Genomic DNA, 25,567 nt, shown 5'->3' on the forward strand with positions numbered 1-25,567 from the left:
TGTTTAAAATCATCATTAGGATTCATCGCACACAACAATCTGTTTTTTAAAAGTACCGGTAAAGAATTTCAGGCTAGTCTATCACAGCTATTTCTACACTAATTTTTATTACTGCAATTAAATTAAAACTCCTAAGAAGACAGAGTGATCATTGAATTATCTTATTTTTATTCAAGTTTCCGAAACACAAGTGAAAACTAACGAATAGAGTTCAAAAATGCGAAAACGAGGTCATGTTTACAACCACGCTTGAAAATCTGTCTGAGTGAGAAAAGTGTCTGAGCGGATGCGAAAAGGGGGCATTGTTACGTCACTTTTTGCATCTTGCTGATTGGCCAACGTCACGGAATAAACAAGGAAGTCGATGCTCGGGGAAAGGTCCATACGAAAACTAACTATTGGCCCCAGTAACATATGTTGAGCATGTTATGACCATATTATAATTTCTGGATGTTAAACAATGCATATATGGATGTTAAACAATGCATATATGGATGTTAAACAATGCATACACACCGTCATTTGGTTCGCGCCTCTATCTGATTCTCTGAATATTTCAGTCGCGGTGTAGACAGAAATTGTGAATTGATTGTGGAAGCTGCACAAGCGTGGTCGCCGAGGCGTGACGTTGTTGATTATTATGTAAGATCCAAAGTAAATAAATAGGTTTATTATAGTCACTTTGGTAAGATCGACCCGGGTCGAGCTTTCTCTTGCTATTTCTAGCGGATTCATTCGTAGGATTTTTAGACTACGGTACTTAGGGGTATTTGAGACTATTTTTCATTATATGTCAAGACCAAGTTTGTAAGAATGAAGTTTATGTTATCGCTTTCGTTAGTCATGATTTTCGGTTCCAGCATTTTGTTGCCTGACAGCTGCTCGGCATATCCATTTCACGCGCAGTGCAAGTTGCAGTGGTCATGGGCTGGTACGAACTGTTCAGGCATTCACGGCGCTTTAAAGCGTCAGGCAAATAAATGGAGCAGTTCGGACAACTGCATACAGGGTGGAGAGAAATGTCTTTACAAGGTTGTCAGTGACGAAGGTGGACAGTTGAAGTTGACACATTCCACACCGGTAAAAGAGTACGTCGACAGCATTACGTTCACCTTCTGCAGTTCGGGGATAGAGGATTGTGCAAACTCATTAGGCGCGACCAATGATGCCGATCGTCCAAAACGCAGCGTCACCGTGATTGAGAAAATACGCTTCATTCCAACTGCTGAAAATAGCTGCACAGTGAGTGGTTACTCTAAATCCAACGTCTGGTACGCGTTTCTGGACTATGGTACTAACTATTGTAACATGCGAAACCTCGCTGAGGGAGCTGGTCTTGTCTCTCTACCGAATTTTAAAGAGGAAACTGACGATAGCATTTGCACTATGTATTCTAGTGCAGACTGTGAAAAGTATTGATACCTTTTGAAGTCTATGGCATAACAGAACTCGTGGCAAATCGCAATTTTCAACATAAATAATTTCGAGTATTTTTTGATCGTTCTTTTGAATTTTCAGTATTAGATGATAACGATGCCTGCTCCATTACACATTTGTCAAGTTTTCGTCTTCACATACATACCATATATACGCTAGCCTAGTCCTACGTACATATGAAAACCATAAATGAAGAGGATTGAGACGTTCATAATTTTGCGACCTTGCAACAAATCCCTAAAAAATGAAATCCCTGTCTATCTCTACATGCTTGAGAAGATGTAGTAAGATTTGAAAGCAAAACATTAAAACCAAGGTGGGGTAAAGCTTGTTGGACGTCCACAGAACCGTAATATCTGAGAAAATACTTGTTATGTTAAACTCGTTTTTATTGTCGCGGTAAGATATACGAATAAAATATTGATAAGAAAAAACTATGAGGCGACGATGTTGGTAATTTTCTGTGTTCATCATAAACAAAATCTTTTGTATTATTCTCCATCCCTCGTGAAATTTTCATGGTCTGCAGGCGAAGCTGGAACGCGGCAGACTGTTCGTTCAAGTCATGGCGAATAGTCAGTCTTGCTTGCAGTATTATTCCTTCTAATACTTAAGCTTTCATCTACATGCGCATGATGCAGCAACCATGTCCTTGTATCTTCTGAGCACTACGTAATCATTTTGGTCGAAATATAAAAGATTGATATCATAGAGTTTATCTGGAGCACAACATGGCATGGCGACAGGTTGATTGCCAAGTCCAAGTGTGTGCATTATGCTTTGTACTGTAGCGTGATTACTGGGGTTAAGATTTTGTCCCAACGGAAATGAACATACACCCTTGCAGTGATATGCATTGTAGCCCTGTGGGTGAATTATCCATCCTGACCAACCCATTTCTTCAAAGTTGACGTAAAGTGGATATCTTCTGCAGTTTCGAGACACCGTACCAGATTTATTCATATCAGAAAAAGTGCTGTGAGATTTGCTTCCAGCTTGAGAAGTAGGCTTTTCCGAGCTGTCTGCAAAATAGTCATAATCATCTGTGTTTGAAGTATATGCATCATTCCAAACATCATCGCTTTCAGAGTTTCCATCGTATTCACGATATTGGTCAACAGTGAAAACTTCGGTATTTCTTTGAGTGCTTTCAGTATCTAGTTCCCTATTTTCGGTCACATCGCCTTGGCCGCGATTTTTTCCTCTTCTTGTTTTCCCATTGTTGCCTTGTTTCTTTTTGTTATTTTCTTTTGCTACAGATCGCCTTCGTCTTTTACTCTGCCTCTTTATATTCGTATTTTCATCTTCTTTTTCGATATTCAGTCTCCCCGATTCATGCAACTTGAGTTGTTTCAGTGCACCTACAAGAAATAATTACAACAATATAAGTTTAAACCTCTTATTGGAAGATTTGTGCCCAATATGCAAATGTGACACATACTTAATGATTTGATGCTTCGTTTTGGCAGTGTGTCTGTTTCATTAGAAGCTCCATTTTTGTTATTTGCGAACAATACTAGAATTGGCTGAAGACTTTCTCTATCGAGGACGTTTTCGATAACTTCGCCGTTTATTGTTATCATTTCTGTCATCAGACCGAAATTTGATCTTTCTGATATCATCCATTCTTTGACCTAAATTACAAGGGATGCGTTTAGGGTTGATATGCGATTGTGAGTAAAAAAGTAAAAATATAGGCATGAAAAACTTACCGATTTCAATATGGGGAATATATGCCAACCACTGTGATGTGAGTGAACTCGCCTCGCAGAGATGAGTCGCTTGGTGGGTGTCGAAGACTCGGAGTCGGACATCATCTGTTCAGAGCAAAATACACGTTTTAGTTATGATTTTACAAATCAATGGGCGCTCCGGAAGTATTCGTACCAAGAACCTAAACAGCCCTAACCCGGTACATATACTATGTTCAGGTTATGCGTCATCTTGGTACGAATACTTCGGGAGCACAAATCAATGTTTGATTTCAGTCGGCGAAACATAATGCTTTAAAACTTGTTTGCCAAATATGTGGTGATGGGAGGACGATTATCAGGTTCGGTTCGATTTGGAACAAGAGGATTTCCCACATACATGTGGTATCGTTTGATTCAGTCATTCTATTAACTTTCATTAAATAAACAGTAAACCATATTTTATGTAAAGAAGAACCATATCTCTAAAGAGATTCACAGGGAACATCGGTTGTATAACTATCACTGCAATAGTGGAAGTGTACCTACTTGATAGATTTTGATAATATATGTGCTTGAGTATGCATATTGCCGACGTCTGGTTTGCTGGAGAAGGTTTTCGTTCATCTTTCTTAAACTTCGTTGACTCTGAAATAAATGTAATTCAGCGTCCAATATGATTTCATCCTCGGTGACCGCGCTCAAGTTGAACTTGCAGAAGTGAGATCCCCTTTGATCTGAAATGCGCAAACTTCTGTAAGTCGCCTGCCTTGAATTGATCATCTCAGAAATCCAAAATTATAATTTCACACTATTAAAATAGGTTAATATAAATGACTGAGCAAATGACAAATTTGTGGGAACAATAAATTCTTCTATTGCTATGTCGTAATTTCAAAACCTTTACAAATAAAAAATATGAAACTAAATTATGACTATTTATTGAAACTCACCTATATTTGGTATACTTCTAACAGTATCTGCATCTAATAGTCCAGGAGATCGCGTTATTCCGTTATGATCTGCTATCGCGTTGTATAAGTCAACCATGTACTTAGGCGGCTTTTTCGTCTTTTCGTGCATTGCAAACTCCGACAAGTTTTCTGGCACCTTATAAAATAAATTTGTGATATTAGTATGATATTTATCAACACATTATGATTCATTAACACAAAAAGCCACTCCACTCCCGAAAAACTAGAAATTCTTAAAATCTGGATAAGTACGATCAACTGTCTGATGCAGCTTTGTTTGCATACGTTAAAATTTATTGCAAATCAACTTACCTTCAAGCCTAGCACGCCAAGAAGTTCTTCCATCGCCCTGGTTCGCGATTCTCCCTCGTCAAAAACTGGATACAAAGTAGATTCGTAATCACCAACTGGCCATTCCATGCGATTTTCAGATTGAAAGTTATTTCTGTCCACTAAAACTGGTACCATGCGTTTCTGCTTCTTCTCTGGTACGTTCGGTCTACTTTCCGTCAATGCAGCAAAAAGTATGATGTGAAATATATACCCGAATGTTTCCATATTAACTGATCTACTTGTATGCACTGGATAAAATACAGAACAAAGTGAGGTATTTACCCATACAACTAGGATGCTGTGAATGACAGCGGGTAACCGAGTCTACGTTTATAACTTCTCTACGTGCTATTTTTCTGTTATTCTTTCTCGGAGCTTAAATTAAATCCTCACTTTTATCCAAATTCATTCTAGTCTAATCCTATGGAATTAATTTCCTACTACAAGAGATTAAAACTGAGGCAAATCGCTCTATTATCTAAGCCGTTTGCGGTCGTACATCAGGTGTGAATCCGCGGCGTGTTCGCACCTGCGACCAACCGGGACTAATTTCCACCTTGACTAAGATGATCCCCTCGAATAACAAACGGCAAAGAAAGATCGCGGTAACGACTTCTTTAACGCAAACTACATTGTTCTAGATCTAAAAAACAAAACAAAAAAAAACGATTCCGTTTTTGTTAATCCCATTTGGAGCGATCTATCGTTTTTCGTATTATGTTATGCAGTAGGCCGTAATGATTTTCCAAATCTACATCGTAAACCCTGCCTTCATTAAACATCAGGAACAATGGAGGCGTGAAATGACACCCTCCGGTTGTTATTTACTTTGATCAAAGCTGTCGTTATCAGCTTCTTCTTATCTATTTAATTACAACGTTAGGTTCGCAAAAATGACAATGTTTTTGTAACAAATTGCTTTGTCCTGTTATGTTTAATTAAATTTGTTCAATATGCGGGAAGAAATTATCAATAGGAATATAGTAACATGACATAAAACAATGAACGTGTATTCTTAAATCTAAGTTCTAAATGCTCCTTATATATTTATTTTTCTTCTCATTTCGTCAAGCTTTTAATATTTTTGGCAAATATAATACCTTCGTAAGTATTCTTGGAAATTTAATAAATGCAAGCTAATAAGAGTGGTTTTAGATAAACGGCTATACTTGGGTCTTCTTCTTTAAAAATGATAAAAAAAGATTTCTACTGACTATTCCATTTATTCAACATCTAACACTAATTTTCAAATGACTGCGACCTCTAACATTAGAAACATATCGTGAAAACATATTGCCAAAATATGTCATCTTCAAAATGTTGATATCTTCCATCATCAACATCATTTTCTGAAATGGCAATCTTGCCATTTATATGGAATGTTTATCTACTATGCCGTTTTGTATTTTGGAATACTTGTATGACATCTGCGTTAGATCTACAACCTTGTTATATTTATTGTACTTATCTTTGTTTAATTTGTACTTGACATAACATAGATAATCTAGTTCTTACATAGATAAATTATACACTTATTTCTTCATTAGTTGAATGAATCCAAGCTGTGCTTTTGAAAAATTCATGCGATTATTCAGTTTTCCAAGTTACCAAAGTGCGTTTTTGTTTAAATATAAATATCCCATCAAACGTGACTCGACGATATATATATTCGAATAGTTCGATCTATATATGACCTCGTCTGACAAATATTAGTTTAATAACCAAAATCAAACGATTGTAAAATAAAAACCATGCTACATTTTTCAAATATTGTAATGATAACTCTTAGATATGGCAAAGCAAACACCGCCAAATGAAGTCGGTTAAACACCTGTGTGTAGCTTTAAACAGGTGATGTATTATTTGCGTGTTATAATGCGTTGTTCGAATTCTTATGAATTTTTCTATTGTGTTGACCCATTGGCATTTTATAAATTTGTACTTCCGATACATTGTGTATCAAAATCGCGCAGGTGCTATTCCATTATACAGGAGAAAATATCGTTCTATTAATATATTATGTAGCAACGTCGTTGGTAAGGCCCGCTGTAAACAACCAATAAATTTTGTCTGGGACAGCTGAATGGGCAAAATTCCTACATAAAAATAGACTGATCAGGAAATGATAAATGCCACAACTTATGGCTGAAATACAAACTCAAAATGCTCAACTAGAATCCATAATTGCTGATACTTTTAGCACGTTAAATTCAGAGCAGATGTACCTTACGAGATATCAATAGATGTACAACATTGTAGGATATGGCTAACGTGTAAAATTTTATTCTAATGATAATTATTGAAGGAAAATACGTTGGATTATTTAATTCTAACACAGAAGATTTTTTTGTCTTGAATGAGAACGACAACAGATTATTTTTCTCTTGAAGAAGCCAAAATTCCAGATGTAGCTAATTATCAATATCGTTTGTGTTCCGATTGCGCGTAGCCATCACACCTGTGTTAATAAAGGGATTTGGCTGATAATAAATCACGAATCACGAGGTTAATCACGAATGCCGATGTAATTATCAGATACTATTATTTAATTGACCCGACATTTACAACCCCCAGGCCTGCTAATCGAGTGCGAATATATTTGTTGTCCGAGAAATACCACGTTGAATTTTTGTTTTAACGATTTCGACCAATTTCATTCAACTGATAAGTCCAATTCAAATTATTCTAAAATTAGCAAATTCCCAATAGTAAACGCATCCGTACGTGATGGGTTAGCGCTTTGATACATTTCATTCGTATACTTGATTCAAAGGGCCAGCTGAACAACTCTAATCTTCATTAAAACATCCCAATCGAAAAACAACAACATTATTGTGGTTATCAAATTTATTAAATTCATCTAAAGGGTTATTTGTCTTCTTTCGTTTTGCTTTGTTGCTTTTTGCGCCACCTCGCAGCTGCAATATCCAACGTCGAACTTCGCCCTCCATAGAGTTTGTACGAAGATTCCTGGTATCGGACTAATCTTCGAAGAAGTCCCAGATCAAATGCTTCATGTACATCCGCATTTTCGAATTTGTGTGACAGATGTCTTTTCTCCATCTATATTTATATACGAAATGTTGTGTACCCTGGTCGGCGCACATTTGACGTCTGCAATCTCCAGCGCCATCAAACAACGACTTTTGTCTCCTTTCTTATGTTTGTGATCTTTTACGACGCATTTCTTCAAGGAACCACAGGAACCCACGCATTTTCCCACATCTACAACCTGGAAAACGATATTTCTTTGTTATTTTGTGCGGCAGAAAATCTAGCTCATTTTTGAGTATACGATTTTGTACTGTTAATCAGAATACCATTTACAGGCACATTCAACATCATCCGTTATTTCCCAACAGTTTCCCACATGAATGATAGATATATTTACCTTGGTTTTAGTCGCCATTCTCCCTTTTCCACGTGTTATAAGCTCAGTGACGGCGACATTGTGATGCTGCCTGTAGCAGGCTTGCTCACAGTTGCATCCCGTTACAACCTCGATGCTGATAATTCCGTTTGGTCCCGGGATGGAATGAGTTTCCGTTCTTACTTCTCGACAAACTTTGTGATCTAAAATGAGACAGTAGTCGTAAGTATTGATATTAATGGCATCGGAATGAAAGTACTTTGGTTATAAACTCACGTTTTGCATTTTTACAACCTCCAAGGCATTGACCAACATCAACATTCGCTTCAAATTTTGTCCCGGGGAAGAATTTTTTCACTTTTGGAACGCGTTCACAAGATTTTACCACTTCGCGACAATCACACGATTCAATGACATCAATGAACTGTGGCCCGTTATTCGTTGTCATTGCTTCAACTCTCATCATTGATGGACTGCATTCTCGTTCGAGCCCTCCGGATTTTGAACAAACGTCATTCTTTGTCTGAAAATTTTCAGTAAATGTTGCTAGCTATGACTACCAATTACTTCGCTATGTAAAAATTGTAGGTCGTCATTCTTTATCCCAAATACAGTAATAACAACATGTCCAATCAATAATTTTCTGTGATTGCAGTATAACTTTGCGATGTATCTTCACTGCGCTCTAACAGTGTTTAAACTATATATCAAACTTTTTGATTGTCTGATAGTAAACCACAATGCAAATAATTTGAACAATATGTTGAACAATACTAACCTTTTTTTCTAAAATTCGTTCCAGTACACTCTGATAATCGTTTTCATCATTAACATGACAAGACGCCTCGCAGCGACCAACGTCAACCTTGACTTCATGTCCGGATGTATCTACAAAAAAGCGATGAATGTCGTTGGAATATATATGCTTTATTTATATTAGTGAATTTACAAAGCACAAACTGTGAGATTAAAAGCGTGAGCTTAGTTACCATGGCCGAGAACTTGAATTAAAGGTGATCGCCTGCAGCAGACTGTTCGATGAGAACTCGATGCTGTAACTGTAAAATAAATATTAATTGAATGCCGAATTCTAAAACAAATTCAAATTTAGTTTAAAACTCACCGCTTGATAGACAAACAAATACAAGACATAAAACTGATGTGCGGAGATTTCTATCTTGTGTATTCATCCTTGTCAACTATGTCCTTGTAGATATTGCAGAATTTTTGATATATGGTGGCATGTTAGTGATGATGCCAGTTATATACTCTTTTCGCAATTATGCTGCAGACTGAATGTCTCCGATCAATTATCGTCGTGTAGTATTAATGCAGCGACAAAGCAAAAGTCTGGCCGATTTGTCGTCTATCCGCCAGGCGACTCGAGTCGAAAACAATAAAAGCAGACAGAATCACGTAGCCAGTGAGTAGACCAAGACGCCGACGACGTCTAAATTGCTGGACAAATCCGCAGCAATTAGTTACAACAAAACACGTGTCGCGTGTCAGAGTGAAGAACATCCTATTTAGTGATCCATCAACAATTATCAAACCAATGATTTAAATTCAGACGACGCCACTGTGTAAGTCAGGGTCGTCCAACTTTTTCGGCCGAAGGACCACATGTAGTTTACTAATAATTGCGCGGGCCACTTAACATGGTAGTTATGTTCTAGTTTTGCTACACTGACTACAGGTTAATGAAAAAACAAACGATACCCTCACACCAAACTTTCACAATAAAACTGTTGTTTCCCAGCCATTGATAGTGCGCCATCAGTGGTTATTCCCGAAAGTTTCGCCAAAGACAAGCCAAGACGCTTGATCATTTTTATCACAGCTCCCAACAAGTCAATGCCTCTAGTCGAGTTATGGTCTGTCAAGACGGCTATTTGTGCAAACACTTCTTTTATTTCCGGACGTAAAACATTGGCAACCCGAACAATACATAATATACATTTCTTAAGGTTTTCTCAATCTCAGAATAGCTTTGATTGTTTTAGGATAACATCATATAAAGTAGTAAAATTCCAAGTGTGTAAGCGACTATGGCACCTGTATCGATATCTCCCAGTTGGTTTCGATTCAAGATGGCACTCATGGCTCGTTTGAAAGGGCTGACAGAGCCCATTTTAGGAAAATGAACAAATCGTTTGTATCAGATTTTTGTATACTACATCACTCGAAAAATAGTTTCACCCCATTTTTTTTTATTCAATTCTGAAAAATACAGCGCGGGCCACGGGCTGGATGACCTTGGTGTAAGTACTAAGACGTCCGTAAATCTGGATTCACAGATTTGTGCTACGTATGCTGCAAAATCTCAGTTACATAATGTAGATTATTCAATTTATTGATTAGAAATTGGTGAAAAAATATGAGCATTTTGCCAAGCAATAAAGTATTATCAACCTCAATCTCTTTTTCAGGAGGACCTATTTATTGCTGCGGCATTCCGTTATTTTCGTTATTTGGATGCTGTCATGCTGATATAATACTAAGTTATAATTCAATACTCATAAGATTTGAAGAGGAGTCGCGAAAGACTGAGTGAGTCATCCTGTCAGCGACATCTTGTAGCTGAGTCCAAGCAACACATATGGCAAAAAACACAATCATGAAATGTACAATAGATTAGTAACTGGAACTAGAGTCCATATAAGTTTCAAAACTTGAATTTTCAAAAATGCAAATCCAAATAATCTATACCTAATCAATGATCCGCATTATCATTTTACGGGACTAACTAATTGCCTGCCACCTTGTGGTACATGGACTGGTAACCTTCATATCTTAACCGTAATTGCCGATACAAATCTCCAAAAAAACTATCGCTTAGCTGTGTTGGAATAATACAATGCATCGCTGATTTCCTCCCACGTGACCTCTACGCAAAACTATTTATTACGTTCAACGTTGTTATAGCGCATTCCTCACCCGCACTGTATGGATGATGGTTTGGACCTTTTTTTATTAAAAAATAAAATAATCCACAAAATAATGGATGGCTAGGGCCAGGCATGATCGGCTGCTGGGTCGTTGCGTGACAGCACGTTATATAATCTGACCAAGCTTGAAACACACTGCATAACAATATTCATTTAACAATTAACATAATAATTTGTTTAACTATTTGAGCAATGAAGTATCTGTGCGACCGTAGTAGTATATATTTACGGTGCGACACAGACTAATATGCGTTGAATACGATAGTGAGATGACGGACCCGCGATACCATTGGCGCTAACAATAAGGGTGAATTTTAACCCCAGATAATATGCTTCCAGACTTGTACTTACGTTATAAGCTCGTAAAGTAAAGTTACTATGATCTTGATTTTTTACTTTGGTAATGAAGCCTATAATATTCAATTATTATTCCCATTCTGACTCAGGCTGAAATGGGCAAATATTATCCTGTCGTACAAGTCCCGTATCAACAAATTTCTACCGGCATTCCTGTTGTACAAAAAATATGCATCCTAGCGCAGATGTACTCAACTTCCCAGGTAAAAGGGCCGCTTTTGACCACAAAAGATGCGACGGGCCACAGGATATTATTACCATGTATTTGTACTATTTAATTCATTTATTAGTCCGATACTGATGTTTAATATGCATGGATAGCATTCGTAGGTTTGCAGTTGCAATTTCTCCCCTAGCGAGAACTAGAACAGAATTTTACAACATTGGAAAAAATAGAATTATACCTAACAGCAACAATGTTTTCCAACTACAAATACGTTTTACAATTGGTTTAATCTTAATGAGAGTTCTGAGTCTGCTTTCTGTTCCCAAGTATTTTAAAAAAAAATTTCCTAAGATCACAACCAGATGGATATTGAACTCTGTGCGAAGCTGTTCGTGGTGTCGCGCGAATTTGCGTGCTTGGGCACAATAATTACATATGGGTTTCCCATTTATCTCTGTAAAAGCAAATTCATTGCTCCATGCAAAGTTAAAAACCCTGTTTTCGTCGTTTATTCTCTTTCTTCTTTGTCGACATGACTTATTCCCTTCTGAGAAATTTTTCTGAGGTCAAGGGTCCGGAAAACGTCCATTGTCTTGTCAACTTTGCAGTAGTTTTTTTCTCAGCTGTATGAACGCACAAATTATTTTCCCAAAAAATTGTTAATGTACGGTGAATGTCGTTGTCAAACAGAATTTTACTCAATGCGAGATTCTCCTCATATTCGAGATTTTGCTGAGAGTATTTCGATAATAGTTTAATGACTCGGGATGCCAGAGTATGTATATATACACTGCTGGGCATAAAGGCACATAATATCCGCCGTACAGAAAGAAGAGTTTTACTTGCTAACAGGCAATCCACGGTATAGTATTGTAATCGATTTGAAGGCGCAGACGTAAGCAGGAAGGTTAACCTTGTAAATTTGATTATGGATGGGCGGGTGGGCACTTGCACGATTAGTGTGTTTTTTTAAAAATGGTGGAATTAATTTTGCAAGCAATCCATGTCTCGCACGTATAAACAACCAATGAAAGTTACCAAAGACGCGTTACCAGATATTTGCAGGATTTTTCAAGTCAAAGACAAACTGTTTACAAGAGTACGATACGAGAGTTTATTTTCAACGGGGTGAAAAGCAATCACGCGTTTAATCTGTGTGTTCTTCAGAAGTTTAGCCTTTGTATATATCATTATGGACGCGCTTTTAACTAATATTTCAGGTGGTCTGTTTGCAGATCTGTTTATCGCTTGATTTCAAATTTCAAAAGTCTCTGGTCTAATTTTGTTATTATACAGGTTCTAATCAGTTCTTACAGGGAAAAGTAGCGGCTCCTTTTATCGTTTACATGAATGCGAAAATAATATTTACATATTTTGTTTTTCAAATGGAGTTTTCTAAAATATTTGATTTTCATTTGAATGTTGCCTGCAAAATTTAGATTTTTCATGGAGGACTCAAAACTACATCATTACAACAAGTGTCCGTTTTCACAAATCTACTTTTTCCGAAAAGCTTTTCAGGACGAATGACATCATACCGTCGTTTTGCGGTTGAGCCAGACATAAAACTGAAAATCACGCCCGCTGTTTAACCTTGGTATGAATTCGGGAGTTTTGTAATCTGATTTGTTACGTATTGAAAAAAAAATACAACTTGCCGTGGGCAATTGTTTCTCGTAAAGCAATGACTGTTGTGTCAAAAGTTGTTTAATATACTAATCACAAGCAGATATTGGGTTATGCTCGCAGGTTTACTTGATGCATCGAGATTGCACGAGTCAAAAAATCAACAATATACCTGAAGAGGATTTTGTGAGCAGTCGTAGCGGGGTTCGAGTGGGTAAAGCAGGGCCTCCTGGACCGCCAGGACGGCGGGGAGAAGCAGCAGTGATAAACTACTCAAAGATTTTTGCCAAAATGGAACAAAAGTTTGAAAGTAAAGTTTTAATATTTCGATTGTTACCGTAAGCAATATACCACTAATAAACGCACTTCACTGACTTGTGTACATCTGAATTATAAATTGACGTAGATCACGTATAGTTATCACATAACCTAAACTATAAAACGAATAATTTAAAAAGAGAGTCTCCTTTCACTTTGACGATACATAATCTCAACACTAAACACGTAGCGAGTGACGATTTTTAACGCTTCCTTACTTACTGTTCAAGATCTTAAATTGGAGTTTGATAAAAAATCATTGATGTATGACGAGATGGCTGAGCAAACAAAGAGGAATCAGATTTTGATTGAAGAACTTCAAAAAAGTAAGACTTACAAAATTTAACCACTTTCGAATTACCTAAATCAGTACATAATGCCTATATAGTGCAGATCTAACAAAAATGCATTTCTTTACCTTAGTTTATCTTCCTACCTGAGGATATGTTTACAAGCAATTTTGAATAAATCATACAAATATGATTCAATCAACAATAGTAGATTGCCAAACCGTGAAGCCTGAATACGCAAAATCAACTGATGAAAAAAGAGGAGTGTACGATATTTTCAGGAATAACAAACGTTCTCTTGCGTTACGAAGTATATTGCGATCTTACTACGGATGATGGAGGATGGATCGTAAGAGTTTTTAAATATCGCAGTATTTTGAATATCGATTATTTTAGACTGGTTGATCTAATGGGACTGTATTGGCATTGCGGTTATAAGATTTTGAACTCCAACCATGCGCCCACCAGCCCATCTTAAGTAATAAATTTTATTAAGTCTATATACTTACTTTGCAGGTGTTTCAGCGTCGTCAAGATGGATCGGAAAATTTGTACAGTACATGGAATGACTACGCTGAGGGATTTGGAAACAAAACAGGAGAATTTTGGTTAGGTAAAGTAATTTACTCGTTAGCTTTAACATGAACGTTATTTTCGGCCTTCAATGATCATCCTATGTTAATAATTCTAAAATACCATCTGTCAGGTCTAGTCGCTTTGCATGCATTGACGCTTAACGGAGAATACTAATTGCGAATTGATCTTTCGGATAAAGAAGGTAACACAGCATACGCCAAATACAGATGATCATTTAGGTTGAATCTTATAATAAATGCATGTGGGTGTATTGGGAAAAATGCAATCGAATCTTAGATTGAGCGATTATAAGTTGCATTAAAAGATAATAGAGAATTCAATATTGAAAAATTAACAAAATTCACATTTCATTTAAAGCAGCATTTCTATTCCTATGGTGATATTTCATCACCTTTTCCATCAAAGCTATATCTACCAATTACGTGTTGAATGTAGGGGGTTACAGTGGGACTGCTGGTGATTCTATGACGTACCACAATAAAAGGCTTTTTTCAACACGAGATCAAGATAACGAAAAATGGAGTTTGCATTGCGCAGATTTTACAAGGGGAGGATGGTGGTTTGAAACTTGTATGTATTCTCATTTAAATGGAAACTACAACGGAAAAGGTGATACAAGAACCGGTTCTGCTGGGTTGTACTGGCATCACTGGAAAACATCGTGTTACTCCCTTGGAGGTACTAAAATGATGTTTCGTAAGAGTTAATCGCAATGAAAAGCGATTGAAACATTCCGAAACAGAAATCTTAACTTCACTGAATCGGTATCAGCAAATATAATGTTTAGTTTTATAGTATAATTACTACAGGTCTATAGAGAAGATGTTTTCAGACGAGATGGAAATAATTTTGCGAGAACGGGCTTTTACGCGAATGATGATGCGTATATAATAAACTAAATATCAAAATTTTGATAAAGTTTTTTTTTTTTTGAAAACTGACTTTAAATGTTACAGGCAAGAAAAAAAAATATTTTTCATGAAAAACGCAATGGCTAATGTTGGACTTAAAGTAGCAAACAACTGCATAATATGCCGATTGCATATACTAATGACAATTCAATGAAATCGACGTTTCCATTTCCGGCTGCTTCGATCGCTAATTATAGGAACTACCTCTTACGAAACGTCATTGTAGTACCTCCAAGGGAATAGCCATGGCCTTTCCAATGACACCCCATTAGAACCGGCTCTTGTATTGTCTTCTCCGTTGTAGTTTCCATTTAAATGAGACGCTATTTTCCTCTTGTAAAATCTGCGCAATGCAAATTCCATTTTTCGTTATCTTGATCTCGTGTTGAAAAAGGCATTCCATTCTGATACGCCATGGAATCTCCAGCAGTCCCACTGTAACCTCCTACATTCAACATGTAATTGGTAGATATAGCTTCGATGGAAAATGTGCTGAAAATGTCACCATATAAAAATATATGATGCTTCAAATGGAATGCAAATTTTGTTATTCTTTTAATGTTGAATTTTTCATGATTATCTTTCATACAACTTTTAATCTCTCAATCAAAAATTCCAATGCATTTTTCCGATACACTCACATGCGAATACATACATTTATTATAAGATTCACTTGAAGACTTAAATGATCACCTGTATTTGACGTATGCTTGGAGTATTTGGTTGTATTAAGGTACAACTAAATTGTGTCATTGCCAGCCCGCTCCAATTTTTGGTGTATTGGGAGTGGCCTCGCTTTCTTGAGTATTTTCTTTGTGGCCACCCCGGCGTTTCTATAACGAATTTTTTCTTAGTAATTCGTTATTGTTTTTGTTTGACTTGTTTTGTTCAGATAGTATTAGCTGTTAAACTTGTCTCCATTGTTGCCTTCGTTCCTGCACTACCATAAATAGTAGTTTAGTTATAAGTATAATACTGTAACTTTTTTCCAGCTGTTCTACAGGATTCTCCCCTGGTCGGAACATCTGGTTGTCTAACTTATTTCTTTCTTGGTCTTTTTGTGTCTGCCAGGACGCACTTGCCTCTCGGCACTGAATTGATTCAGAGTGTTCCTGGCAGTCGAAAGGCCATGTCTACCCCGGCATCTTCTGTGACCCCAAAACCGCTTCTTCAAGCGTGGCGGCGTCACTTCATAAGGTGGTAAATGTCAAGGGGGTGAGGGTCTCTTGCGGCGAGTCGATAGTTGTCTCAACATCTCAAGACATACCGACCGCCGCGGCCTTTTTCGAGCTCTTCACTTCTGTGGAAAAACTGCGCCCTTTTAAATCCCTAGTTGAGGGTATTTTTCCCATTTGACAGGGTCTGTTGAATTTAACTTTCCAGTCCACAGATGGTGACTCTACGCGTGAAATATTCCTTAATAGTGTAAATTTTCCAGACTTCATCAACATTGGTGGAGTACGCTGTAAGACGTACCTTCCTGAGGAGCTTTATGTAAAAACTTGCTTGAACTGTTTCCAATCTGGGCATCTTGCTCGAGATTGTGTATTACCTCCGTCTTGTCGTCTCTGCAAGAAATCGGGGCATGTTCAGAGAGACTGTCCCGAGTTTTCAGCAGTGCCACCAGCTGAGAAACTCGGTAGCGACATACAACCTCGCACCAGTTCTCTTGATTTACCCGCGACATCCATCCCATCGACGCCAGCTAGATATAGCTTTTTCAAGATAGCAGCTAGCTCCTGATCGAAGCAGAGATCGTCTAAAAAGAAAAATAGGATGAAAGAAAAATAGGATAAAACATCCAATAAACACAACAAGTATTCCAGCCTGGTTAGAGTTGAATTGCAATATATCCCGGCTGAGGTACGTGAGATATCTGACTCTGTTGGGTCAGATCCTTCTCATGGGCAGGAAAAGTTGAATGATAATAAAAATAATATTTTAAACTCAGGAAAAAAACAAGATGAACCTGAAATAACAATAAATAATAATGAGAAGGAGGGATTGGGATTATTCCCGAATTGATAAACAATCTGTCTTTCGGGACGAAAAAGGGGACGGGAGAGTTCGTCTAGTACATCAGACACCTCCCTTGTTCTGCCCCGAGTAAATCTAGATTTTTTCCGTCTTGCCTCCAGAGAAAGACGAATAATATAGGTCTAATTCTGTAAATTTCACCATTTCTATATTTATTACACCCTGGAAAAAGATTTGTCTTTTTGTGGATCTTGATTTCTGGCATTATCACTGCCTGTAATGATAAAAATAATATTATTATAATAACTATAATTGTGATTAATAACTTAATACATAATAGAGTTGGATTATGTTTTAATATAGTAATCCTAGTATTTTTTCCTCGCCTCTTTAGCAATGGCCTCCTTAAAAATAGCCACATTTAATATCAATGGGCTAGCTACTAATCGGCTTAAGTTAGCTCTCTGGCTTCAAAACCAGAGACCCGATATTATTGCTTTACAGCACATACACCGCTGTGAAAAAAATAATATTGATTCTTGGGCCAACGATCTGGATTACACTGCAAATCTTAATACCATCAACCATGAAGATGAAAACCATCAAATATTTTAAGTCTGGGACCGGGTTTCTGATTAAAAATAATATCTTATTAACTGATGTTGAATATAAAAGTCTGAATCCCGATAGGCTTGACAGACTGGACTTTCTTACGATAACAATACTTACTACTGTATTGTTAATTCATATGTTCCGTCTATCAGAGGCCATGTCCAGACAATCTTCATGGAAAAGATGCGCAGTGTGATCCAGACCCTGGATCCTTTGCTACACGTAATTATAACTGGCGACTTTAACTCTGTCCTAGATGAGCGTGATGTTCTTAATAATCATCATTTCAAACTCTCTAGGGCAGAGAAAATACTAGCCTTCGCCATCCAAGCCTCTAGCATGGTGGATATCTTTGGTAATAAATATCCTGCAGACAAATTGGGACCCAGTCACGAAGGATAGACAGAATTTACGTCTCTGAAAACCTCGTGACTGGTGTCAAAGATATTCATCATTTTATAAACACCGCTTCTGACCACACCCTCGTCCCAGTTGTTGAATTAAGATCTTTTATGAAGATAAGGTGGGGCAAGGGTGCATGAAAAAATAATCTCAATTTGTATGGTGATGTAGATTATATAAACATAATTAGTAATAAATATAACGATCTGGTCCACCATATGGACAGTTTTTTCCATATCCAGAAATGGTGGATTTTGTTAAATTTAGCTTGAGAAAAACATCTATTTCCTATTCGACCCAAAAGGCAAAGGTTAATAAAAGTAAAAAGAAAGACCTGGAATTCTTAATTAAAGAAGGTGCAGACAACGATAGGATAATAAAACTTCGACAGGGAATTCTACTTCGTTAAAATATTAAATTGGATTATATTGAATTAAAGGCCAAAATCGATGAAACCGAGATCAAAAAAGGGAACAGGAAACTACAATTTCAAAACTAAAAGATAATAACGGAATCATAAAAGAAAAACAGGAAGTAATTTTTAATATGGTCGAAAATTTCTACTCGGACTTATGGGGCACTGTATCCGACATAGATACAGTATCCCAAAAGACATATTTAGATACCCTTAGTACTACGTCTTCAACTTTGGAAGATGTCGATAATATTTCAGCCTGGACTCATGAAGAAGAAGTTTTTCATATAAAGCATGGAAAATGGGAAGTCGCCAGGTTTTAACGGCTTTTCAAAAGAGTTCTATGTGGCGCTTTGTGACAGATTTAGGCACACAGATGGTCCATGTCATACGCGTTTATTGTAAAACGGTTGACTGTAAATAAAATGAAATAATCAATAAACAATCACAAGATGAGGGCGGAAAAAAATGCATAAACAGAAAGTTAATAGAAAATAAACTTACATATGATTACGCTCCAAAGGCCTAAATCGACAAGAAACGGACAAGAAAAGTGAACGATAACGTTATTGGAATAAAAATAGCAACTAAATTTAGAAAGCAGTTAATCAGAATAAAATATAAAAAATACATGAACAAATAAAGCATTAAATGACGACGATGGTCATATGGGGCCCCGGCTACGATACTATCACCACGGTTCTACCTAACGAGACCAAATGTCACTCACACGCTGATTCAGTAAAGCAGATAATGCGAAAATACACCACAACACTAACCCCTTAACAAGATTAAACAAGAACCACCTATACGACGCGTAAAGTTGGGATGCAAGAGCCATGCGTGACACGCCAGGTGCAGTAAAATTCGCGTCAAAACAGAAAAGCCAACACAATGAGGAACAGCGTACAAAATATAATCAACTGAAAAGAAACTTCTATTGCCGACACAGCCGCCCCCAATAACCCTTCAAAGGGTTATTCATTTTCCAGGAGGCATGGTTTCATCGCCAGTCCCCATTTGATGTTTTGACGGTAACTATACGCACACACACGGTTATCTCTTCCAAGTAGAACTTTGACAACTGCTCCTAGTAACTAACGTACTCTTGGCCCGCCGTCCTCTACAACAATTTCGATATCATCTATCGATAAATTCTTCTGATCTTTCTTCCACTTTGTTTCGAGTCAACAGTATTGGTAGATACGCTCGTCGCCAGCGCTTCCAGAACCGATTAAAATTTGCTTCGGTTTATTTCCTTCGATGCGCTGTTGATGTAAAATTCTTATCCAAAGGTGTATTTGCTTCAGTATTCCCATGTATAGAATAATTGGGCGTGAGGTGAGCTGGATCACGTACGTTGTCGTTGCAGTGGTTCCCAACCGCCGGTCCGCGGACCGGTGCCGGTTCGTGAAGCTTTTTTGCCGGTCCGCGAGAAATTTGGTTGTTTTGATGTTTTTATGCCGTCTCAATCGCTTTACCGTAGACAAAGTTGCATTGGCTCATTACGCAATTCTCTTCCGCCGTCATATTGCGACGTCTTTCGCGACATCTTGACGCCGTCTTACGCAAAATCTTGGCGCCGAGCATTCACACTCTTCGCCTCCGATTCATCGCGAATGCACTCCATCAAATCTCGCAAAATTAAGGAGCCTCAAAATCGGCACGCGTGCTTTTTCTGTTTTGCGATCTTTTCCTGATTAATATGACCACCCATATAAAACGTAATGCATATCTACTTTTTTAAACCAGAAAACAGTCAAGAACAGTATAATATTCCAGTAAGATATGAACTTGTTGCGACAGATCTTTTCCAGACTCCAGTAGGATTTTAAGCCTGTTGCCAAGTTACCGACGACTTTGTCATTGTAATGCAAATTCATTTCGTTTGAGTCGTCGATCAACTGCAGAGGGATTAATATGATGAACCCAATGAATGAGGAAATACTTGATTAAAATGGCGATTCTACTTCACATTCCAGATTAAAAAAGAATTACCTGTCACAATTTTAGATATCTCTTGATAACGAATACCCATCGCCAAGTAATCGAGCAATCAAACTGTTGTCTTTTCAGCCAGTTACTGCGTTATGCGAAAAACATTTTCATCACAAGTTCAATTAAAACGAAGCAAAGAAATCGGCTGCACGCGGCTGCAGAGCTAGGTATTGCAAAAACTTCTTTGAGGCCTCGTTTGCAATCTTATATTGGAAACGAAACAGCAGCAAAATTCTCACAGGAGTTAATTGTATTTGTACATGATTTGGCATGTACCTGTTTTTAATGTGAGATAATTTATGCGTGCCTTTCTTACGCATAATCGTTGCGCAGCACTGCATTTCATTACGCAAATATATGGTATTATTTTATGTTTCACCCATTTTTAATTTTTGGTCGGCACATTATTTGATAGTTTTCCTCCGTGTGAAATGTTTTTAAGTGCGCTTTTTTTGTCTAGAAGCATATTGAGTGCCCGACATTGCATTATATTACGCAAATATATTATGTTATTATTTTGCCGGTCCGCGAGTACATTTAATCTAATTTTACCGGTCCGCCAGGTTAGAAAGGTTGGGAACCGCTGAGTTAAAGGACGACTGTTAATAATATCGAAAATTTCAGCGAATACGACAAATAAAGCACTTTGTAGCTCTAGTCTGGGAACGGACATAGATTTCATCGGAGAAACTATTGATTTGGCCATCAAAAAACTATTATCCACACACTGGCATTTCTTGGAACGCAAGTGAGCCAGTGCAACGTGGGCTTGTTCAGACGTGTCACAAAAGTGAATCTCATAAGTTGCGTCGGTTTTCGAAACTCCTAAATATTGTCTAGGCACATTGAAATTAATCAAATGTTTTACCGATTCAGTCCATTCCCGCCAAACATTCTTACTGAGGTCATCAAAATTTTCGTCCCATTTCAAGTCATCTTTCCAGCACTCCAGAATAAGAAGTTTCGAAGTTAGAATATTAGGGGCTAAAATGCAGAGAGGATCAAAAACTGATGCGACCACGATTAGCGCTCCTTTTTTGTCACAGGTTTTGTCAACGAATTGCAAACAAAGTAGAAATCGTCGTCATTAGTGTACCAGTGAAGTCCCAACGCCTTAGAAATGGGCAAACAATCTAAATCAAAGTCAGGATTACGACGATCCTCCGTGTTAAATTTCGACAACAATGTTATGGAATTTGAAAACCATTTTGTCAATCGAAAACCCCTGCTTGATAACATATTAGAAACTTCCTGGGCAACGGAAATAGCAGAGTCCTCATTCCATTTTGATGAAAGCAAATCATATATGTAAAAATCCCTGAAAACAGTTTCTACTGCTTTCATTGAAAATTGGACGGCATAATCAGGTGCGGTTTTTGAAAGACCGTAATTTGCAACGTATGGCGAGTCGACCGCACCAAATATTCTCACTAGAAATCGATATACATCAGGCGGGGTTGTCGATCTCAGATTTTCTTGCAAGAAAAATCCAACTAAATCCGTGATCGACTGCAGTAGACGCACCATGTGATACATGGCTTCGATATCAGAATTCAATGCAATCGGTCTTTCTCTGAAGTGCAATAAAACTCCGATCAGATTCCTAATGAGATCAGGTCCCGAATATATCTGATTATTAAAACTGATTCCACAATATCTGTCCGCAGCGCCATATCTACTCGTATATTGTCAGGTTTATTTGGATTCTGAACTCCATGATGGGGAAGATACCAAGTTTGACGACCCAAAGTGTCACGTTCTTCATCGGTCCGTTTTCGCATCCAATCACGTTCGATATTTTTCCTCGTATTTGCACAGTACATGTCTCTCACACAGTCATTTTTTCAGATTTTTAAATCTCGTTCGGGCAAAAGGACGTTGGATTTAGCTCTAACCATAGTCGCAGTCACGCGATCTTCCGCCGATTCGGCGCGCTTCGTGTTGTATTCTATCGCTTCCGTACTCCAAAATTGCTCAACTTGGTCTTGCAAGATATTGTAATCATCGTGTAATAAATGACAATTAGCTTGAATTAAATTGTCTTCACAAGCGCGTTTGTTTGCACCTCCTTACACGTCTTTCAAGTTGAAAGTGGGAAAATGGATGGTCCGCACCTATGAGCAACATAACTTCTGTTTTCTCTAGTGTCAGGAAGTGATATTCCGCGTAAACGATGGAAGGTTTCAAAATCTTCATGACGTCTTTCAGGGTGAGGAATTCTGGTGCCACATACGCAAACTGACTTTAGATTTAGTTCTTTGCCGGCGGGATTTAATTTGTCACGTACAAAAAGTTCGACCGCTTCGGAGTCATGCGAGACCCCAGTTCCCCCGAGGGTGGTTAACATGAGCTTTTTACGACGTCCACGCAAATTCAATTTAGTTTTAAGTTTGGGATGAATGAGAGAGACCTGACTTGCCGAATCAAGCAAAGCAACTGTATATTCGGAGCGTCCATTAGCTCTTCTAACCAGAACGGGCAGCAACTGAAATTGAACTCTAGTGGTTACCGACACCCCATTGTTTACGCTGTCGGTTTGTTGGGACCTTGGGACACTTTCAAACATGCGAATTCCATGAATACATTTAGGATGTTTCCCACTGCATATACTACACTTGACGTCACATCTACACATGAATGCATAGTCTGTAATCTACAACAAAGTTACGTTTTACATAATCGGTCGCACCGAAAAACGTCTCACAACTTCTTAAAGAATGACGAGCATTGCATAATTGACAACGTGATGCGTCACTATATGACGTATTATGGGATTCCAAGTTTGATAACGTTGAAAATGAAGTCGGAAACCGGCGACGAACGCTTCTGGGCATCTCGTGGTCAGTTAAATCAGTTCTATTGATCACATTGCAAGTAACATCAAGAGAAAAAGGATTGGCGATTTCCTCAGTTCTTTCTCACAACCATTGCTCAAAGTCAATTAATGTCGGATTAGAGTTTTTGTGAATAAAACCTACAACAAATTTATTCCAACTCAAATTCAGTTCTTGAAGAATCCTGCTTGAAACCCTCCTTACATTCTCGACGCTACTGATGTCAGCCAAATAGCACATATTTCTGAGATTCACCACGCAGTCACGCACGTCTAAGTGAAAATTTAGTGATCTATCGACCGAAAGAGACGAAATACGTTTTCCGTTTACAACACGGTCAAGCACCGCCCGTGCGATCAGTACCGGCTGTCCGTAGCGGCGTTTTAATTCCTTTAAAATCAGTATGTAATGACTACCGGTGGTACCTAACTTCTCAACATGTCGCTTCGCCGAACCCGACAAATACGTGGACAATCTCACCATGCGTTGACCATCATCGTCTCACCGTGAATGAACATTTTCATAAAACAATTCAATAAAATTTGGCCAGTTTATAACACTCCCATCAAACGGACTTATTGGACCGGCGGCAAATGATGCTCAGCCCACATTTTAGAATTTAGACTCAAAGATAAACACGTTTGCTCAGCTAGAGAAATGTTATCATTTATCGTTCTGGATCCTGCTTGATTTGGTTGGAGATCATCGATCCAGGAGTCTACCGATTGGTCTGGCAACGGCATCTGGTTTGCTGGTGAAGGATTTTGGTAATGTCTTGGAGTGTAAGAAATCATATATTCACGACGTTTATCTGACGCGGTAAAAGTCTCTGGTTCGAAGCGGGCACTTTTTCTTCGAGTTGATGGTAACACGTCGTGTTCGTCAAATTCATTGAACCTGTGGCTCATAAAAGGACTCTTTAAAAGAGTTGGTGTCTCCCGGAGATCATCGTGTTCTCGTACTCTAGATTCTCGAAGTTGGTCAGTCGCCGCTCCCATTTCACCACCGGACTTATTGGCGCTCGCTGGCTGGAGATTTCTTGTATTATAGCTGTCCTCTTCCATTCTTTCACTTGAAATCTTAGAGTTCCCTTCGTCAGGAGCCACGCACGATATTTCAGGTTCACGGTCGATGTAACTATAAATTTCATTGTTCATACCTCCAACTTCAGATATTACTTCCTGAACGCATTCTTCCAAAGCATCTTTCGACTCTGCGTTTCGAATTTGAGGTGATGTGTTCGTAATATTTGATTATAGGCAGCCAGTTTGAATTGTAACTCTGTTTTTAGGCATGCCAGCTGCGATCTTTGAGCCTTCTCGTTTATCAAATCCAGACTATTGGCCAACAATGATTTAAACTCAGTCTCTGTGTTGATACGCTTTTGTCTAAGCGTGGTTAAGGATGGCAAGCCTTGAAACGTTTCGTCAGCTGCAGAGTCGCTCTCTTCCGTAAATGTCGACGATGAAGCCACTGTTGCTTCAGATTCTGTAGTATTTGACTTCTTCAACGAATGCGTCATATTCAACTTTGTCAGATTTAGGCACACAGATGTTCCATGTCATACGCGTTTATTGTAAAACGGTTGACTGTAAATAAAATGAAATAATCAATAAACAATCACAAGATGAGGGCAGAAAAAAAATGCATAAACAGAAAGTTAATAGAAAATAAACTTACATATGATAACGCTCCAAAGGCCTTAATCGACAAGAAACGGACAGGAAACGTGAACGATAACGTTATTGGAATAAAAATAGCAACTAAATTTAGAAAGCAGTTAATTAGAATAAAATATAAAAAATACATGAACAAATAAAGCAATAAATCACGACGATGGTGATATGGGGCCCCGGCTACGATACTACCACCACGGTTCTACCTAACGAGACCAAATGCCCCTCACAGCAGATAATGCGAAAATACACCACACCACTAACCCCTTAACAAGATTAAACAAGAACCACCTATACGACGCGTAAAGTCGAGGTAAGGTAAGGTAAAAGGGTTAATGGCGTCTTTGACAACTGGGTCTTTTGCGCCAAATATCAAAAAGAGCAGTCAGTATGATACAATAAAATAGGTTCACAACTCTCGTTTGGTGGATATAGCAAAGCTAATAATAAATGGAATCAAATCAGGAACATTGAAAATACAAATAATTTCCCAGGGCACATGCATTTTTGCTGCTTCACGTCTTAATTCGCATCGTAAGTTATTATACTTGGGACAATATAAAATAAAATGGGAAACAGTTTCATTTGTGTCACATCGACTACAGTGCCCGGTGGGTTGTAGCCCTATTTTAAAT

The 25,567-nt window shown here is 38.0% G+C and overlaps 3 protein-coding genes across 4 annotated transcripts; 1 reads left to right on the top strand and 2 right to left on the bottom strand.

The window, feature by feature from the left end:
* The first annotated feature begins 671 nt into the window (after positions 1-671).
* On the top strand, positions 672-2,146 carry LOC120341669 (uncharacterized). Its single transcript, XM_039410229.2, has one exon. It carries the CDS (start codon positions 814-816, stop codon positions 1,417-1,419), a length of 606 nt encoding a protein of 201 aa, XP_039266163.2. The 5' UTR covers positions 672-813; the 3' UTR covers positions 1,420-2,146.
* On the bottom strand, positions 1,999-5,073 carry LOC120341667 (bone morphogenetic protein 7-like). The gene is made up of 6 exons (XM_039410226.2): positions 4,415-5,073; positions 4,082-4,238; positions 3,678-3,865; positions 3,150-3,254; positions 2,879-3,071; positions 1,999-2,798 (listed from the first exon to the last, which is right to left on the bottom strand). Exons 1-6 carry the CDS (start codon positions 4,658-4,660, stop codon positions 2,056-2,058), a joined length of 1,632 nt encoding a protein of 543 aa, XP_039266160.2. The 5' UTR covers positions 4,661-5,073; the 3' UTR covers positions 1,999-2,055.
* Positions 5,074-7,264: 2,191 nt separating this feature from the next.
* LOC120341668 (uncharacterized) lies at positions 7,265-9,262 on the bottom strand. 2 transcript variants are annotated; one of them, XM_078119882.1, is made up of 6 exons: positions 8,929-9,262; positions 8,795-8,857; positions 8,584-8,693; positions 8,082-8,328; positions 7,827-8,008; positions 7,265-7,667 (listed from the first exon to the last, which is right to left on the bottom strand). In XM_078119882.1, exons 1-6 carry the CDS (start codon positions 8,993-8,995, stop codon positions 7,449-7,451), a joined length of 888 nt encoding a protein of 295 aa, XP_077976008.1. In that variant the 5' UTR covers positions 8,996-9,262; the 3' UTR covers positions 7,265-7,448. The 2 variants fall into 2 exon arrangements, with proteins under 2 accessions (XP_077976008.1, XP_039266162.2); XM_039410228.2 differs by having other exon boundaries at positions 8,795-8,863; positions 8,929-9,261.
* Between the last annotated feature and the right edge of the window lie 16,305 nt (positions 9,263-25,567).

The sequence above is a fragment of the Styela clava genome, chromosome 14 (assembly GCF_964204865.1).
Source record: "Styela clava chromosome 14, kaStyClav1.hap1.2, whole genome shotgun sequence".
NCBI classification, from domain to species: Eukaryota; Metazoa; Chordata; class Ascidiacea; order Stolidobranchia; family Styelidae; genus Styela; species Styela clava.

Excerpts from the sequence above, each read along its gene's own strand:
- LOC120341669 (XM_039410229.2), top strand. The coding sequence starts at position 814 with ATGAAGTTTATGTTATCGCTTTCGTTAGTCATGATTTTCGGTTCCAGC.
- LOC120341667 (XM_039410226.2), bottom strand. The coding sequence starts at position 4,660 with ATGGAAACATTCGGGTATATATTTCACATCATACTTTTTGCTGCATTG. Across the intron at positions 3,255-3,677 it reads ATATTATCAAAATCTATCAA|ATGATGTCCGACTCCGAGTC; the intron begins GTAGGTACACTT and ends TGCTCTGAACAG. Across the intron at positions 2,799-2,878 it reads ACGAAGCATCAAATCATTAA|GTGCACTGAAACAACTCAAG; the intron begins GTATGTGTCACA and ends TATTTCTTGTAG.
- LOC120341668 (XM_039410228.2), bottom strand. The coding sequence starts at position 8,995 with ATGAATACACAAGATAGAAATCTCCGCACATCAGTTTTATGTCTTGTA. Across the intron at positions 8,864-8,928 it reads ATTTGTTTGTCTATCAAGCG|TTACAGCATCGAGTTCTCAT; the intron begins GTGAGTTTTAAA and ends TTTATTTTACAG. Across the intron at positions 8,694-8,794 it reads AATTCAAGTTCTCGGCCATG|ATACATCCGGACATGAAGTC; the intron begins GTAACTAAGCTC and ends GCTTTTTTGTAG.